The 13,056-nt window shown below is 38.1% G+C and overlaps 1 protein-coding gene across 10 annotated transcripts in view; it reads right to left on the bottom strand.

Annotated features, from left to right (window-relative positions):
• WDR7 (WD repeat domain 7) overlaps positions 1 to 13,056 on the bottom strand; it is a 354,382-nt gene that overhangs the window by 274,804 nt on the left and 66,522 nt on the right. For all 10 annotated transcript variants that reach the window (XM_042962008.1, XM_015536841.2, XM_042962015.1 and 7 more), the window contains 2 exons: positions 11,915 to 12,110; positions 2,642 to 2,856 (listed from right to left, as the gene is read on the bottom strand). In XM_042962008.1, the coding sequence (XP_042817942.1) occupies positions 2,642 to 2,856; positions 11,915 to 12,110 (411 nt within the window). The remainder of the gene's footprint in view (positions 1 to 2,641; positions 2,857 to 11,914; positions 12,111 to 13,056) is intronic.

The following is a 13,056-nucleotide window of genomic DNA, read 5'->3' as shown; positions in this document are numbered from 1 at the left end:
ATTTACTGCACAGCTGCTACTAGATGTCAGGAGGGAAACAGCAATAAATAAGTCACAATCCCCGCCTGCGAGAAGGCTGAATTTCAGTGGGGAGAATCAGAGAGGCTGGTAAGTGATTACCATACCAGGGAAATTAAGATACACGCCATAAGAGAAACACACAGGGGTTTGAATACACACATCTTGCAAAACTTTGAGGCAGCCATAAAGAGTAATTTCACTTCACAACCTCTGGCTCTTCCAGTGAAAGAAAAGAATCAGAGGAAAGGAAAGCCCCCATCTTTGTCTGCGAGGCTCCGCGTGTCCGGCATAATTAACAAAATTAGCGATATACAATACGTGTTACTCCAAACAGCCCAAATGCCAACACTAGTCTAACAAGGAAAAGGTAGGACTCTTTCTATAGGGCATTCCCTTAGAGATTTTGCTTTCCATTGAGAGACCCACGAAGAAAATTAGTTCCCATATCCTAGAGTCAATCCTGCACCCCTGACACGCTCTTAGTTATGTTTTGTTTTTTTAAACTTTGGGTGGGTTTTATTTCTCCTGAGATTAGGAAGCCATCCAGAGGACAGCTCTTCAAATATTCCCCTCAGAAGGAGCCTCAAACTCAACATGAGAAAATAGTTAGAGAAATCCCTAATGGTCCAGCCAACATACATTTTTCATAAAGTGATTACCCTCCCGCAGCCTCAGCTTCCTAAGCCTTTCCCCCCTTCTGTAATTGTTTTCCTTGTAGGCCAGGCAACAATTACCACTGCTACAAGACTGAGGAGGTTCACAAGCAATATATTTTACAATACATAAGTGTAGTGTCTCTGATATCTGCTGCTTTTATCACTAATTGCGCCATAAAATGCGCTATTAAAACAGGGACAAACAAGATTGTAAAAATCACATAATGGACCATGACCACTTACAAAAGCCATTCATAAATGTTAACCGTACCACTTATTTTTCTTTAATTTTCCAGTCGTATAATGATTTTTACAAATTTTTACTTCTAGGGGATACCAACAAGAAAAAGAATACATTTGAAAATTCTATGACATACATACTTACCCTTGCATACACTATTTTATAAACTGGCATAGAATTAAAAATTAAGTGGAACATCAGACAATGTGCTATGAACACTGAACTCCTAGGGACATCTACGTGATCTCTTGAAAGAAATTATAAGCATGGCAAATACGTTTAAGCTGTGATTTCTATTCAAACTTCACAACACAGGCCGGGAAGCATGAAAGAAAGCGCAGAAGGGTTTCACAATTCTGACCTACGAAACATACAATACAACAAAGCCAATAAAGCATTTATTTCTTGGGGAAGGACAGAGTGATCAAATATGACTGCCAATTACCAGAGGAAATGGGCCACTGGAACCACCTATAGTAATTCCTGTGTCATCAGCACTCAGTGCTCATTCATGGGCAAATTTTCAAGTTTGTAGATGAGCCTTTCAACCTGTTCATTATTTATCTACGTGTCTACCCATTAAAAAAAAAAAAAATAGCAATCCAGAATGAGAGAGAATGAAAATAACAGCATCTGTGCTACCCACTAACAATTCTAATGAATACTTAGATGCACCCGGGAATTTTAAGTTGTGGCTCAGATGAGATGTTAATACTGTCTCTCAGTTTCACGCAGCCACTACCAGAGACAAGTGAGTTCTAACAGTACCACAGAACATAAATACCACAAACCAAACAGTGGTTAGCCTCTATAAAACTAAAGACAAATAACCAATTAATGAATTCGGATTATTTGTTCTTCTTTTACGTAGGATCATCTCCTGTTAACTCAAGAAGTAGCTGATGCCTTCATGTGAGTATCAGCAGGGAAGGTGTGATCCAGCTTGGGTCCTGGCCAGCACTGGTGCTTGAACAACCTGGCCCTACCTATTCCCGAGTATCCTCTAAAATCCTTATAAATGGGCCAACCTTACTAAAATCAGAGCATGCTTTTCAAACAAAGGAGCAGCCACAATTAGAAACATCTTAATTGTACCTAAATCATGATTTTTTTCTTCTGCCGAGAGGTAAGAGCCAGTGCTCAATCTTTCAACAGGAAGACTGTCAGAAAACCGAAAGCCAGATTACATGATAAAGGTTCACTCTAATTTCGGAAATGGAAGTCACTTAATTCCGTAGAAATCATTTTAAACTATTTTTTAATTTTTTTTTAACGTTTATTTATTATTGAGACAGAGAGAGAGAGAGAGAGAGAGAGAGAGAGAGAGAGAGAGAGCATGAGCATGGGAGGGGCAGAGAGGGAGAGAGATGCAGAATCCAAAGCAGGCTCCAGGCTCTGAGCTGTCAGCACAGAGCCCGACGTGGGGCTCGAACTCACAGACCATGAGATCACGACCGGAGCCAAAGACAGACGCTCAACCAACTGAGCCACCCGGGCGCCCCTCATTTTAAACTATTTTAAGTGGTGAGAATAACTTCCTTTTTCAAAGTGCCAAATACATGAAGTGTGCTAAAACAAGGCTGGATAGGCCTAAATAAAAACCAGAAGCTTATTTGTCATCCATGTCTTCTCCCCAAAGTTACTGCATAAGACCTGCCAAAACTGTGCTATGAAGTGAAGTTGAATGGGAGTCTACACACACGGGCCCACATACCACACTTACTTTGTCAGATGCCTCGGAAGCCAAGAGGTTAGTTGCAAGAGTCTGGAGCTTATGATGGGCCATGTTTTTAAGAGCAGCAAGACTACGCCGGGTCATAGCCTGCTTGAGGTTGATGGCTGGGTGACTAAGTGAGTCAGCCGCAGCGGGAACTGCTTCATCACAGGCATTCAGTATCTCTACGGCGGTTATCCCCATCACGCAGCGATCCAACGCGCCTGGAAGACGTAGACATTCACCATCAGCACACGACACTATAAACGCTCCAAACGGTTTTTTAAGGAAAGAAAACGCATAGACGTTTTCCATGTGGGAATATTTTTATCGGTGCCTCTCAGAAACATTTTCTTGTACTTTCCTCCTCGAGGGACCTTCCACATGGCATTACCTTAACCGTTTCTTCTCCTGTAATGAATGCCCCGACCACAACTTCCCAATATAGTCAAGTTCAGAGCCAATACCTTCAACACCTTCTCCCCAGGCTTTTTCCACGGTCTTCCTGATACTCCACACCATTACTCTACTACAAATACCAATTTCTATGACTTCAGCTTCCTCTAAGCTGTCTATCCATTTTAAACAAAAGAACTAAATTTTGCTATTCTTCTCATGTTTTCTACTTTAATAATTCCTGGAACTTCTCTTTCTCTGGCAAACATCCACAAAACGGGGAAAAACTATGACTTCCCATTTTGTCTGATGTCTTGACTCTTACGGTTCACACCCGATCAAAAGTTCCTCTGTGTGTTTGTGAAAATAAATACTAGTCCAACTTGTAACCACTTCTTCACTTGGCCATTCTTTCCATTCATCTCCATCTATGCACTTTATGTCTCAGAGCACAACTCCATCCTATAAAGCAGACAGCTTTTCTGTATACCGTTTTGTACAGCACATAGCATCAGGCCAGGCAGACAAGGGTTTCATTGCATGGATTTGTATATAATCTTCTGGAGACTATAATAATGACAGTGAAATGATGATGAAGTTTATTTGAATTCACTGGGCATTCCTCTAGAGTCTTCTAAAAGAGACAAATCAATTTCGAAAAATAACAATAACGAACACCCAGAAACTTAAATGTCAGCAAAATACAAGATTGCTACTATGTTTTTGAGCTGGTACCCAAACACCCAAACACAGATTCTAGTCCCAGTGTTGAGTATTTGTATACATGCCGCTTAAGTTTGCACCTCCTGGCCTAAAGAGCTTAACTTCTGACTCACTGTCCCCTTTCCATTAGCAGTCCTGGAATTAATTCTTGGTGATTCTAGTATTAACAGAAATCAGTGTTTTACTAGCCAATTCACTGAGCCTTAACCAATACATTTTGAAAGGCAAAGCACAAGAAGGAATTGTCACCTGAAACTTTTTGTGTATGTGTGAAATGGAGAGTGTGTATATTCTAACAAGATTTAGAAGTTCAAAAATGCTTGAAAATCACCAGCACATATGATTTTTCCACACATCCCGATCTCTTGGCTGAGTTCCTCTACTCCAATAAACTGTGTCCTACACTCAACCACAGCCAATGGTCATATTATAATCCTATTACCAATAAATAAATCCCAACGTGATCCCAATTTCAAAAATGCCACTCTCTGATAGTAGCTCCCATTCTTCATTTCAACCCTCTGATCCAATGATTCTTGTTCAGCACTGATGCCAACAATTCCATTAACCTCACACACTTGCACTGTCTCTCACTTCTCTCTATCCCGTAAAGTAAAATTCCATCGCCCATCCACATAACCACAGCTCTGTCCTCATCGTGCCTCCTTGGACTAACTGAGCAAACTCCAACATTGACTAAATCCAACTTTCCACCTACTCTACACCTGTACAATGACGACAGATATGAATGGAAAACGTGCTGAAAGACTCCCTTGAAATTCACAATCACTGATCTCAAGGGGCTCTCAATAGTGACCACATTTCCACAGATCTTTCATTTTCCCAGTTAATTATTTCAGACCTTTCACTCCTCCCATCTCTAACACTCCATTTCCTGCCCTCAGCTGGGCAAAAAAGTTTTGTTTCCCATTTCATTTACAAACAAGCAATTACGAATTAAGTTCTACCAGCTCCCACCACCATATCTCCTCTCACATTGCACTATAATTGCCACATGAACTATCCAGACTCCTACCTAACACACTTGTAGCTCAAACTCCATTCCTCTCTTGTCTGCCCATGGACATCATTTCAGCAATCCTCCCTTTTCCCTTCATCTATTTTCCCCACCTACTAGATCATTCCTACCAGCATATAAGCATGCAATTATTTCACCTGTTTAAGCGCACACACACACACACACACACACACGACCCAATACCCTTCTCCAGCTGGTATCCCATTTTTTATAATCATCCTCCAAAGAGCTGTCTATCTTTGCTACCTCCAAAGTCTCCTCCTCCCATTTTCCTTTGAATTTAGTCAAATCACATTTCACCCAAAACATGCACACAACCTATTCTCCATGTTGCTACAGCCAATATTCAGTTCTCAGTCCTCATCTGACTATCATTTACTATCAGCAGGTCTTGTTCTTCCTCTCTACTCCTTGAAACACATTTTTTCATTTGGTTTCTAGGCAACAACACTCTTCATTTTCTTCTTCCTCCTGACAAGTCCATTTTAGTCTCCTTTGCTGGTTTCCTCCACATCACAGAAATATATCTAAACCCTGGAGGGACCCAATCATTATCTACCTGAATCCTCTTGGTGATACATCCAGTGTTATGACTGAATATCATCCATATGCTAAGAACTCAAATTTACATCAACCACTCTGATATCCCTAACTTGAAGTCTTGACTCATTTATACAATTTACTAATCAACATCTCTACCTGAATGTCTAATATTCAACTTAATATAAAAGTAATTCTTGGTCTTTCCAAAATCTACTCTTCCCATTGTCTTCTCAATGTCTAAAAATGAATTCCATCCTTTTGAGTTGCTCATGATCAAAACCTTGGAATAACCTTTAACTCAACCCATTCTTTTAAGCCCCTCATCCAACTATCAGCAAATCCTGTTAGCTCTCCCTTCAAAATATACCCAGAATTCAACCACTTCTCACCAACTCCACTGCTATCGCTCTGGTGTAACAATCCATCATCTTTTATTGTTTACAGGCAATAGCATACAAGCTAATCTCCCTGCTTCCACCCTTGAACCACCTTCAGGCTATTCTTGAAAAAAGGCAAGAAAATTTAATAGTGAGCACAAAATCTACATCAATTAAAACCAACTCAGAACTGACACAAATTTTCAAAATAGCAAAGACAGTAAAAGTTATTGAAATTTGTATTCTAGATGTTCAAAAAGTTTGAACAAAGAGACACGTTAGACAACAAAAGACCAAAATTAAACTCGTAGAGATGAAAACTATACTAGATGGGAATAATGGCAGATTAGACATTGCAGAAAAAAGACTAATAAACCTGAAGACCTAGAATAGAAACTATATTAAAATAAAACACAGAATAAAAATAATTTTAAAAATGAAAAGACAATGTGCAAGCTGTGGGAAATTTCAAGTAGGCTAGTAAACACATAGCTGGAGTCTCTAACGAGAGGAAAGAGGGAAGGATCGAAAACATATTTGAATAAATAATGGCCAAAAAAGTTTAAAAATCCACTGAACACCACACACCCACATATCCAAGAAGTATGACAAACCCTCAGCGCAAGAAATATGAAGAAAACTATAACCCAACTGCTCAAAATCAATAATAAAGAGAAAAATTTTAAAGCAGTTGGAAAAAAACTGACATAGCACTTATAGGGGAACAAAGTTAAAGGTGACAGCAGATTTCTCATTGGAAATAATGCAAGCAAGAAGGCAGTGGAGTGTTAAAAGGAAAAACAAAAAACAAAAAAGAGCTGTCAACCTAGAAGTCTACAACCAGAAAAAAATATCTTAAAAACGAAGATGAAACAAAGAGTTTTTCAGACACACAGAAGCTGAAAGAATTCATCACCCATAGACCTGCACTACAAGGAATAAATATTAGGCAAAAGGAACATGATTCCAGATAGAAACCTGGAGCTACACAAAGCAGCAAAGCACAACAGAATGATAACCAAACGGGTAAATATTCAAGACTTTGTTTTTATTATGCACATTTCCTTAAAAGAGACTATTTAAAGAAATAAGCAGGGGCGCCTGGGTGGCTCAGTCGGTTAAACGGCCGACTTCGGCTCAGGTCACGATCTCGAGGTCCGTGAGTTCGAGCCCCGCGTCAGGCTCTGTGCTGATGGCTCAGAGCCTGGAGCCTGCTTCGGATTCTGTGTCTCCCTCTCTCTCTGCCCCTCCCGTGTTCATGCTCTGTCTCTCTCTGTCTCAAAAATAAATAAGTGTTAAAATTAAAAAAAAAATAAAAATAAAAAAATAAAGAAATAAGCAAATAGAAATAATATTCCAAATGAGTGAAAACCATAAGCAACAATATATATGATATAAAAGATAGAGTGGTAGACAGTGACCCAATTATACTTGAACAGAATATTCTTCTTTTTCTTTTAATGTTTATTTACTTATTTTGAGAGAGAGAGAGAGAGCAAGCAGGAAAGGGGCAGACAGACAGGGAGAGAGACAGAATCCCAAGCAGGTTCCATGCTGCCAGCACAGAGCCCAGTGCAGGCCTTGAACCCACAAACCAAACTGTGAGATCATGACCTGAGCCGAAGCCAAGAGGTGGACACTTAACCAACTGAGCCACCCAGGAGGCTCTAGAACTATTTTTAAATATAAAGCAACTGGTCTGTGTAAAATAAAGGAGATAAACACAAAGGTAGGAGTGTGCCACATTGTGAAGAACCTTGATTTAAAGGCTACAGGAAATAAATTATATGTTTTGTATTTTTTCATTAAGACAGTGCATGATCCAAGTGTTGTTGTTGTTGTTGTTTTATTTCCTAAGATTTATTGGCCAGCAGAGTACGGGATGGATTAGAAAGTAGAAAAAGAAGACAGGAAAACCAATAAAGCTAGCATATGTGTAACAAAATACAGCCCTAAGTTAGAATAATACAATGGAAACAAAAAAGGAAGCTGAGGGGTACCTAATGGGAAGGACAGCAATCAAGGACAATTGTCCAGAGGGCTCATGGGGGGGTGGGGGAATGGTAGCAAAAACAGCCATATTTCCACTATAACAACCTCTTTCTTCAAAATTCCAGAGTACACCATCCAAAGGAAGAAAAGAAACTCTGATTATACTTAGCTTTACCAAGATTTTAGAAAGATGCCATTTTTTTCTTAACCATTTCATTCTTTGGGTCTTTGCCTGTCCAGTTGTATCTTTTGTAACAGAATGAAAAACAAAACTGTAGGAGATATAGAAAAGTTGATGGTGCTATGCCACATGTTGTGAAATGTAAAATCTAATCTCTACTGTATTAAATACTGCAGGCAAATAGTCAAAATGTGAAAAAAAATACTTGCTACCAAACTTTTCTACTAATAACAAAAGATTGGGCTGAAGTACCACCTCCTGATTCTCTTTGGTAATTTTGGTAACAAGACAAAACTATCAATTTAAAGAAATGAAAATATTAAAAGGAAAATATTTATAAAAATTACAGACTAAACTGCATAAATTTATTATAAACCCATTAGAGATACCATAAACTCACCAACAGGCAAATGTTTTGCATAGGAAGTTTACATAACAGAAGTACACATTACCAATGAATTTAAGAAAATTTATGCCATCTTATAATAAAATTGACAATTTTAAGTAAATAAATAAATTTAGTAATTTAAAAACTAGTCTGAAGCAAGAACAGCACATACACTAAGGCTTTACTTGTGTGAAAAATCTGATTCTTTGACACCTATGTTTTTGGTTATCCAAGCTTTACATATGTTTTCCAATAGACACGAATATACATCAGTTCCTAATTCTCTGCTATCTTTTATTAGATAATTAAGTTTTTTTAAGTGATTTTAATGCATATTTGATAAAGTAAACGCAAAAAACAGGAATATTTCAGAAAACTCATAGAGAAAATAAATACAAAGAAAAAAGATAACAGAACAAAGTAAACTGACATGACTCCTACGCTAACTTCTAACATTTGGCAAGCACTGCTGGCATTTGCATCTGAACGAGAACCCCAATAACTGTCCCCGCGGAAAGAGGTATATGACGTGAGAATCACTTTTGTTATGTAACAAAGACGATCAAGTGGTAACTGGTAACTGTCAGAGAAGAAGATCTTGTAAAATCAGTCATTACTTACAGCCTCCGCTGCCTCCCAGACAGGATTCTGACCTTGTCAAGGGCCTGTGGGGTTGACATGACACACCCCCTGGGAACACCACATGTGAAGAACGACAGAGTTGGTCCCTGACGCGCACAAACAGCTCCAGGCAGAAGCAGCCGCCATCTAGGTCAGCGGGCCACCTTTCCTAAGTTCCTAGGTAGAAGCCAAGAGGTCCAGCTGGCCAAATCGTGTTGCCAGTCATTTGGCTAATTTTCTAACTATCCAGAGATGTGGAAGTAAAATGATTTCGCCAGCCTTCACATCACCATGACCTGTTATTGCACATAATGAAGACGGCACAAGTAAAGAACAAAAGACTCCGGACGTCTGTCGTTCTAGTGAAATTTTAATTTACTAGCTTCAACTTCATGTCATTAGGAAATAAAATACTAGAAATAAAAAGTACCCATTTGGAGGGAAAAACAACTAAAAGCAAAAGCTGCATAGAAGTATAAAGACATTTTTAAAAGGTTTAAAGCTAGAAAGATCAGTAAAATTCAAAACAGCCGACACAAAATTGCACACTACATACGAGGAGTTTTAGTGTGATATAGCTTCACTGCTAAAAATACATCCCCAAAATGCTAAGAAGAGGGGATAAACTATCTCATCGGAGTTTAAATACATCTCATCCATCAAACCTTGGCCGAATCTGATTTATTTGGCTTCATTTTTTATTTATTTAATAAATAAATAAATTTAATAAATAAATAATGCCAATACCTTCAGGATGTGCCATACTGACTCCCTAGGGACCTTTATATCACTAGCTAAAGCCTGAGCAGCAAGGAGGAAAAAGAAATGTATACCTCCTATTATGGTTAAATCCAAAATAAATTCTGCCTCTTTATCTTTTAAGAATGCCACATTGACTGACTGTTTCCCTAAATCCTCTTGAAGGTAAGATAATTATGAAGTTTCCACATTATATATTGTGTTTAATCTAACGTGGGCTTAATTATACTAAACTGGTTGTAAAAAAAAAAAACTTCCTCCAGTATACCTATAGTTACGGGCTACCTGTCATCTCTTTCTGGGAAAATTACCGGAAAAGTTACTATGCCTTTCAGTAACATCTTATTTGTAACAAGTATGAAATTAAAGAATCTGAAGAATTTCATACTCGTTACAAATATATTTAAAATATCTGACGTATTCTGGTATCAATTATTTAAGTATCTGAAAAATTCAGAAAATTAAATTCTTTTCCTTTATAATAATTTTTAAAAGTCCTATACGAGTTTACCACACTCTTGCATTTGTGCTATATCAATTGTTAATTTAATATTTATAGTATTTTAAAATAGTGTTTTCTGGATGTCAATGCTACAAGAACTTAGTCTCTTTAATATTAATTCTCAAAGTATTTCTGAATGGAGGTAAGATCACATTCCCAAGTTCAACAAAGTAACAAGGAAAGCAGCTTGTTTGTTAAATAACATTAATAGCAAATATAAACACGTGCATGCATGCACACATAAATCTCAAGTACACAAACATTCATATACACACATTTAGATTCTGTCTACTATACGCTAGGTAAATGTTACCTCATTTTATTCTCCCAGAAATACTATAAAATAGGAACTATTATGATCTTCGTTTTACTGAGACAAAAGTCCAGTAAAGTGCAGCAGATCACATTATTAGCAAATGGTCAATCCTAAATTCAAACCAAGCAGTCTGACTCCAAGCCCAACACAAACCTGGCAAACTTCGTTTCTGGGGCAGACAAAACCAGAAAGCATGAAACAGTGCTTCTCAGCAGATAGGATGTAACAAAAAGGAATACAAAGACACAAAGTTACATACGTAGTATGCCAGCAATTCTGTCTCCAAAAATGCACGGAAACAAGGCCAGAAAGAAATGTGCCAAAATGTCAACACTGACCACTCAGCAATGAGATCTGAGCTCATCTCTCTTCTTTTCCACTACGTTGGAGCTTTTGATTTTTGACAGAAAGTATGACCCTCTTTTACAATCAGAGAAGAAAGAGAAAAGTAAATGCGAAAGCAAAGAAGTCTGACACTCTTCAAGAATGCTCCCTCTTTGCCAAGATAGCCTGGGCGCTACACGGTAAAGACAAGGACTGTAAATAAAAGACTGCTGAGTACTTGGTACTTGTTACAGAAAGACTCAACAGAACTCCCTACTGCCCCAGTAGGAGCACAAATATGGATACAGCCTACTTTGGAAAAGGACTATTTAAAACAAAGAAAGGGGAAGAAAACAAAACCGATTGGTTGAAGTAGTATATAGTACACAACTAGGTATATAAAGAAAGCCTTTAATTACTGATAGCTCATGATTTAAAGTAGCAAAAGTGGAATCAAATGTGTTTTTAAGGCCTACAGCAGTAAGCATTTAGTTACACACTTGAAAATTTCCCAAGGAAAACCGTAAGATTCTGTGTATAAACATCATATATAATCGTGTGTACTTGTAAGCGACACATTACTTGTTCTATATTATGCCTCACACATAAATTTTCTGAAACTTGAAATCTTAAGTGAGAGATCTTGAAACGTTCGTTTCAATCACCTCCCATAACGAACAGTTTCATACTGCTTTTCTGCCGTTTCAATAAGAGAATTTTATCTTTTTCCACGGTTTCCGAACTCGATACAAAAATGGTCCCTTAATCTTGGTCACAATTTACCTCATGAACTGTACAGAAATCACTTATTTACTTGTCTGTATGTCTGTCCTAATCTGTACATCGTCTTCAATTACATTCCTTCAAAGATCCGTGAACTCCTCTGCAAGTATTTGGCACAGCACAACAAACAAGAGGGCATTTAAACAGTTCCTTGTCGTTGATAATCATGAGAACACTTAGAAAAAGCAGTGACCGGAAGTAAACGGGGCAACTTTTTTTTTTTTTTTTTTTTTTTTACATTTCAGGGCTTTTTCCCTCATATAGAAGATTTTTTAATTTCCAGGAAATCAAAGACATCCATTGGATTTTCCAGTCTATCTCTTCACATTTGTGCTTACCAGTGTCCATTTGCCAGACGTACACCGAGCCATCTGAACATCCCACTACTAGGTAATCATCAGAAGGCCTCCACTTGATTACTTGAACAGGGAACAGATGACGAGATGCCAGCATAATGCATTTTTTCTCTCGCAGACTTAGGAGTCCTACTGAGTGGTCACTGGCTACAGAGCAGATACAGTGCTGCACTCTTGCCTAAAAAAGAATATACCTTCATTACACTTAGATTAAAATCAGGATAAAATGATCTTGTCCTCCAAAACTTAAACCAGAAGTAATTATCCATTCACCACCGCTGAAAACCAACCACAATATTAGGTTGTGTTGAAAAGCGTGTTCCTTCACATTATACATAAAACACCCAGATCAATCGTGACAACACTTTAAAAAAAAAAGAAAAATTGCTAAATTAATCCTAGATTAAAGATGGGAAGAGATGCCTTGGAAAATCTCCTGTTCAAATGTGAAGATGACCTTAACTAAAATGATTGCTGTACAGGCGCGGGGAAAGCTGGAAAAAAAATTGATCTGTTATTATGCGTTCTCTTTCCACACTGTGAACTTTCCTTTGTTAGCTGCTGGAGCAGGCTCTCTGCAGTGCTTCTTTCTGTGTGTGACTCTGTCATTTTAGACCCATGTTCTTCCCTGCTCCTTTGCTCGAAAACAATACCCTCCCGGTCCCTCTGCCACAATCATTCCTTTCAAGAGCCACAGATATTTTGTATTTTCCGTACATGGGCTTCGCAGCTTCTGTCTGTAATAGCAGCAGGTGCACCACCCCAACTAACACACAATGGCCAATTAAACACTCTGCTGTGTATTTTCTGCTCGTCTCTAGTTTTTGCCCTTCAATTCCTTTTAGGACAGGATGGAATATAAAGAGTCAAAAGAAAGACGGTGAAGACTTTCACCAGCGACACGGAACGGAATCCACAACCTAGATGATTTAAAATTAAGGCATTTCTATTTTTAAGACAATTTATGAGCTATTTAAAACCTAACCTTTTAGTGATTTATTGGATTATGCTTTCAGTTCACACTGAGGTGAGACCATCTGAAAACAGCCACACATCATTGTATATATTGTGGCTAATATTGAGGATGAGAGGCCCACTGTACTACACGTATACATATCATCAAT

The sequence above is a fragment of the Panthera tigris genome, chromosome D3, assembly GCF_018350195.1.
Source record: "Panthera tigris isolate Pti1 chromosome D3, P.tigris_Pti1_mat1.1, whole genome shotgun sequence".
Classification (NCBI taxonomy): Eukaryota; Metazoa; Chordata; class Mammalia; order Carnivora; family Felidae; genus Panthera; species Panthera tigris.
This window is presented reverse-complemented; position numbering and strand designations above follow the sequence as displayed.